At 67.6% G+C, this 6,238-nt stretch overlaps 1 protein-coding gene across 1 annotated transcript in view; it reads right to left on the bottom strand.

Moving 5' to 3' along the window:
- H696_00558 (hypothetical protein) overlaps window positions 1–6,169 on the bottom strand; it is a gene marked incomplete at both ends in the record, with an annotated part of 17,998 nt that extends 11,829 nt beyond the window's left edge. The window contains 7 exons of the mRNA XM_009494434.1: window positions 41–491; window positions 725–920; window positions 1,057–2,965; window positions 3,206–3,539; window positions 3,687–3,776; window positions 3,925–4,584; window positions 4,673–6,169. Of these exons, the coding sequence (XP_009492709.1) occupies window positions 41–491; window positions 725–920; window positions 1,057–2,965; window positions 3,206–3,539; window positions 3,687–3,776; window positions 3,925–4,584; window positions 4,673–6,169 (5,137 nt within the window). The remainder of the gene's footprint in view (window positions 1–40; window positions 492–724; window positions 921–1,056; window positions 2,966–3,205; window positions 3,540–3,686; window positions 3,777–3,924; window positions 4,585–4,672) is intronic.
- Window positions 6,170–6,238: the final 69 nt, after the last annotated feature.

Below are 6,238 nucleotides of genomic sequence, written 5' to 3'. Positions count from 1 at the left end.
GGCCCATCAGAGCCACATGGCGGATGCCAACAGGAAACACATACCACGCTGGCCGGCGAGAAGCCCCGACTCAAACCCAGCTGCCGAGCCACATGGTGGAAGAACTCCGAATCCATGGACATCTGGGCCAGGGACAGGTCCGGATTCTCCAACAGCAAGGCGCCAGCCGAGGCAAGGGATGCCGACACCAGGCGCGCCGCCCGGCCAAGGTACTCCTCCAGTACCTCGGTGGTGGCGTCCAACGCCCGGCCACTCAGGTGGCTGAAGCCCACCGAGGAGAAAACCGCAGACACGGCCCGTGTGATGTGGGCCCGCGCCGTGGCGGCGTCCAGGTGCACGGCCGTCTGCGGGGCCGCGCTGGCCACCTGCCCAAGCTGGGCCAGGATGTCCGGCTCGGGCGCCGGACTCACAGCAGAAGCAGCGGCATCCAGGGAGGGCATCATGCCCTCGGCCGTGTTGGCGCACAAGAGCCGAGCGGCATCGACCGATGCCTGGCGGAGCCAATCCCACGGAGGGAGGATCGTCAGTAAACACCGGGAGAAGAGCCAGCCCCTTTGAAGAGGAGAGACGGCCGGAGTTCCGAGTGTGTGTGTGTGTGTGTGTGTGTGTGTGTGCGAGGGGTGGGGCGTGCGGGGAGGGGGAAGAGAGAGAGAGAGAGAGCGCGCGAGAGAGAGAGAGAAAGAGAGAGAGAAAGAGACAAATAAATGCCTGGGGGCCCGCGCACCAGCATTTTCGAGAGCGAGGGGACCCGCTTTGCCGCCGAATCGCCGCTGGCAAGCGAGGGCAGCACAGCCTCCAGCTCGATGATGTCGGTCAACAGACGCTTGGCATGCTGCGCATGCATGATGCTGGCTGTGCGCTCGACCATCGGACGCGAGCCAGACAGCGAAAAGTCGGCTGCCCGGTAGGGGAGGTGGGCACTGGGCCAGGAGCGAGGGACAGGAGCAAAGAGCACAGAAGGCAACACATGTCAGGCGGGGCGTGTGAGGGGAAAGGGGGGACAGCAGATAGGAAAGCAGGCCTGGTGCGGTAGAAGGAGGGGGGGGGGGGACGCACGTGCGAGCCGGCCGCATATGCTCCAAACTCGGCAGCGAAGGGGCGCCATGGAGCTCTGGCAAGAAAATGGCCTCCGAAATCGGGCGCCCCTGCGGGGTGTCCACCGGACCGGGGGAGCCCGGCCCGGACGCCGGGACCCCGGCACCCACGACCGCCGCGCAATCCAACCCCAGCCGGCGTCGCGTCAGCTGGAATTGCGACAGGCCCTCGACCAGCAGCTGCTGGCTCAAAAGCACATGTGCCGATGAGGAAGGCTCCCGCAGCACCGAGGCCGCCGACTGCCAGAAGGATGCCGCCCTGGGCTCGACCCCGACAGGGCCACCAGCCGGCGTGTGACGCAGCAGCAACCCGGAGGCCCGGCACGGGGCGCACAGATCGGCAACTTGCCCGGCCTGCTCGGGCCCGCTGGACGACGCTGGGCGGATGCGCTTGCACGGGCTGCCCGAGTCCGTGGGGTCCGGCAGTCGGGGGCGCTTTTCCGGCTCCTGGAGCAGCACCAGCCCCGGCGCAAAGGCCCTCGGTGCCGATGCCACCGGGCCCGGCAGCATCGCCCCTGGACACAAGGATACGGCGGCCGCCGGGGCATCGTCAATCGCCAGGGGGAAGCCAAGGGCCGCGGCTGGCGACGCGCCAAACGGCCGACCAGCCAGAGCCCCGGCACACACTTGGAAAACAGGCTGTGAAGGGCCGGCCCCGGGGGGCCCCCCGGCCAGCAGGGACCCCGCCACCGGGCCACTGAGAGGGCTTTCCGAGAGGAAGGCCTCGCGCAGGAGGCCCGGACTGCGCACACTCGCCGACCGCTCGCCCAGGGGCAGAGAAAGCTGCTGCTGCAACTGATCGACAAAGGCTCGGTACGATCGCCGGAGTCGGAGGAGGGCCGCAGCTCCCGGGGCTGCCGAGCCGGCCTTCGCCGCCGATAAATTGGCAAAGCAAACCTCCAACATGAGGGACACCCGTCGAGAGGGGCAGCCACCGGCCGCCAGACGGGCCTTGGCCGCGGCGGCGCGCTGCGGCGAAGCCGCCACCACCAGTGCCCTCGGAGCCACGGGGCTCGGCGAAGATGCCGAGGCACCCGACCCGGGCTGAAGAAGCACCGCCCGCAGCACCCGGTCAGGCCCATTGGCAGCATCCATGTCAGGCACATCGGACCAGGGGGCCCGGACAGCGGGCACTTCGATCACCTCGGGAGCCGCATCGCCGCCGGTGCCCACCATGACGCCGGCCGAGTCGCCCGCCCTGGCGCCCGCGGCCCCGGGAGAGGAGGGCGCAGTGGACCCGGCCTCGGGATGTCCGGTGCTCGCGGCGCTGCCAGAACCCCTCGAGCCACCAGGCGAAAGGCCTCCCTCGCAAATACCCCCCTCAAGGGGAGACTGATCTGCAGACCCGGGCAGGGCCGCTGCCGCTGCGGCCGCCGCCGCCGCCGCCGCCGCCGCCGCGGGATCCGCATATGCCGAGGTGGACTCCTCGGACCCGGCCCCGGCCACGAGCTTCTTCTTCTGCTGGGCCGTCACATCGGCGGCCTGCCGGGCCTGTTCGGCCTGCTGCTGTTGGTGCTGCTGCTGCTGCTGCTGTTGCTCCAATTGCAGCTGCTCCTGCTTCTGTTGTAGGGCCAATGCGGCGGCCTGACGCGCGCGACGTACCGCCGTCAGCACCAACTTCTCGGCCGCCTCTCGATCAAGCAGAGCCGACTCCGCGTCCGGGCGCAAAGCTTGGAATTCCGCCTGGAGGAGAGCCTCCACCGCTGGATCGCTCAGCGCCGTGGCCGCCGGCAGGAAGGTCTTCAAAGGGTCCCAGGAGGAGGTGCCGGCCGTGGGATCGGTGGTGCCGGTCCCGGCGGCCGAAGGGAAATGCATGCGAGCACCGAGACGCTGCATTTCCTGGCGTTCCCTTTGCCTTTGCATAGAAAGTTCTACACATCGAAGGTGGGTGGGGCAAGGTCAAAGGCAACGGCAAGGGTGAGTGTTTGCAAGAAGAAGATGATGAATCGTCTAGAGAAGGGAAGTCTGGCCGGCGAGGCAGCGAGAGCAGAGAAGAGGGAGAAGAGAGAGAAAGAGAGAGAAAGAGAGAGGAAGAGAGAGAAAGAGAAACAGAGAAAGAGTGCGTGTGTGTATGTGTGTGTGTGTGTGTGACAGAGAGAGAGACTAAGTACCTTGGAAACGCTCCGGCTCAGCAGACCGCTCAATGATCTCCAGATCGGGGATATCGCCCTTCAGTTGCTCCCACCGCTTGCGCAGGGCAAAGGCATCGCGCACCACCTCCCGCGAGTGGTCGGTGCCGTTGAAGGTTTCGCAATTGGTGAAGATCAGCTCCACATCGTCGCAAAACTGGCGCTTGGACAGGTAGCTGCGGTTGACGATGCGCCGGTTGATGGTGCTCAGATCCACGGGATTCCGGATGAGCTCGTGGTAGTTCGGATACTCCTTTCGGCTGACCGGCTTGGCGAAGTACTTGGCGTGGCCGCTGTTCTGGAGGCTATGGATGATCTACATACATGACCGAGAAGAGCGGGGGGGGGGGGGGAGGGGGGGCGGGCAAGACCGCCCAAGGGACATCGGGAGACTGTCAGGGAAAAGGCCCAGCGGGCAGGCTGCAGAAGAGGGGCAGGGCCGAGGCGAGGAAGGGCGCCGCACATATTCAAAGCGATCGTAGAGCTCCGCTTGATTCAGTCTGTCAGGACTATCCCATCGGGACTTGGGCGGCGGCCGGATGGCATTCAGGAGCTGCGAGCACAGCCAGGAGAGAAGGACAGGCGGGAAAAGAGGCAGAGGGAGCAGACACAGAGAGACAGAGAGGAACAGGTCAATCGCACGGGCAAACACACACACACACACACACACAGCAGAAGGGGGCGGCGGACCACGAACGGACCTGGAAAACTTGCTCCACATCCAGCCGATCGCGTGGGAACTCCTCTGACAAGACAACCGTGCTTTCGATACTCTGGCTGAGCTCGGTCGATGCGCCCTCCAAAGAGAAGGGCCCAGAGAGGGCTCGCAAAAGGGGCGGGAAGGAGGTGGATTCCAGGCGCGATTGGAGTTCTGCCGCCGGCGACGCCACGGAGGCATCCTCCGTGGCCGGCCCCGCGGGCGCCGGGCTCCGCTGCTTGGAGTCCGGAGCATCGCCGACGCTGGACGCCGCCGGAACACTTGAGCTCCGGTTGGCGGCCGGCTCCTCCAAACTGAATGGGACATCCGAAAGCGGGACAATTTCCTCCCCGCCATGCGACACCCGGTGGCCGATGAGCGACCACAAATGGCGGAAGGGCAGGGAACTTGCCCCGGCCGGTGGCCCGGCCGGAGCCGACGAAACGGCGGCCACCGGCCCCTGGGCAGGCGCCCTGGCGGCAACGGTCGACTCCCCGGAGCCAAAACGCAGGGTAACCAGCGGACCGGGGGCGGTCTCGGCACCTGCGTTGGGCCGGGGCAACCGGGCCGGGGTCACAGCCGGCGATCCGCGACCCGGGGTGCCCGGCTGGCGGGACTTGGGAGAGTCAACAGGGGGGTCCGAACGTGCGACCACCGTTCGTTGCTATCGCCGGGCACAGGTCAGTCGGTCGGTTCCATGGGGCAAGGGAGGCAGGGGCAGTCGCAGCAAAGAAGGTCATGTGTGGACGCACAGGCGAAGAGGGAGGCGAGGGGGTCTCAAATGTGTCGTCGCTGAAGTCCTCCGCAACAGCGGATTCCAACTTGATAGACAGCTCCTCGGGGGGGGGGGTCTTGCGAGATGAGGAGTCGGCTGCTCCGGGCGACGATACTGCCAGGCCGTCGGGCGCCACGCTGCCGGCGCCCTCGCCATCACCGACATCACCGGCACCCGGGCTTTCCCGTTCCTTCTCCTCCTCCTCCTCCTCATCCTCTTCCTCCTCGGACCCATCATCGCCAGAGGCCAGCCCATCAAGAAGCAGATAGGGCGGGTACTCAAGCGGGGCAGAGAGGCCACACAGGATGGCGGCCTCATTGGCCGGTGCTGCGTCCACCAAGTCAAGCATCGTCCCGTCCGTGAGGCTGACACCAAATGCCGGGCCCGAGCCCGGGCTCCCGACCGGCAGGGCCGCCAATGGGACCGGCCGGGACAGCAGCAGCCCGGCCCAGGGATGGGTCCCACGGAGGATCGCCGAGTCGGGATGGCATTCCAATGGCAGGGCCACCCCGAGCGGGCCTTGGAAGGCCAGCGCGCCGCCCCACGCTGGGGGCATATCCCGAAGATCCGGATCAGCCAGGTCCTTGAGACTCGGACGTGGGCCCGGTCCCCGGAGCGTGGCCTGCTGGAGACCCAGTACAAGCGGGTCCTCCGGGCCGGGAGCAACCAGAGGAGCTGGCACGGGCAGTTGACCACCTGAGGGAGCACATTCTGCCGACATGTCGGCCCCGGGCCCGGTGGCCAGGCCATTGGCAGGGGCGGGGGTTGTGCCGGCGCCGGGGCCGTCGACGGAGTCCCCTCTGGTGACGGGGTCGCCGGTCGACCTGGCCGGATCAGAGGCCAAGGTGGCAGGCCCCTCGGCCGGCACGACAGCTGAAAGCATGGCCGGGGTGTTGGGCGTGGTCGGGCTCAGGGTGGTGGCCGCCGCTTGCGGAGAGGGAGGCACACGGGGCGTGGGAGACTGGTGACGCGCGCGTCCAGCCGGCGCCGATGCCGATGCCGATGCCGATGCCGATGCCGATGCCGATGCCGATGCCGACCCGGGACTCAATGGTGAGGCAGCGCCGGGTCCGGTGGCCTTTGGCTGGGGGGATGGCGAGAAGTTCCCCGGGCCCGCGTTTGTAGATGAGCCGAGGAGCCCGGCGCGTGTCGGTGTCAAGGCAGATGCTGACGTGGCCGACAGATCGTCAGCGGCTCCGGCCTCACCGGGAAGGGCAGCGACCATGCGCGGCTGGCTCAATGACAGCGAGGAAATCAGCTCCGAAGTGGGGGACGAGGCGCCCGGTGAAGCGGCCGCCAGGGACGCCGCTCGCCCAGGGGTGTGGGGCGAGAAGGCCCCATGAAAGGGGGGAAAGCGTCCGGGCCGAGTCGGCGTGGTGACCGGCGCGGTTGGGTTCGAGGCAGGGGCTGCATCTTCCCCGGGGGCTGGAGCCGCCGGAGGTGGCTTCGGGCCATCCGACAGGGGGGGTGGCATTATGGGTGGCCGAGGGCAACGGCAGCCGGCATAGCCACACACACCGGGAGGTGGGGTGGGGTAGGGGGG

This window comes from Fonticula alba (assembly GCF_000388065.1).
Source record: "Fonticula alba strain ATCC 38817 unplaced genomic scaffold supercont2.1, whole genome shotgun sequence".
Classification (NCBI taxonomy): Eukaryota; order Rotosphaerida; family Fonticulaceae; genus Fonticula; species Fonticula alba.
This window is presented reverse-complemented; position numbering and strand designations above follow the sequence as displayed.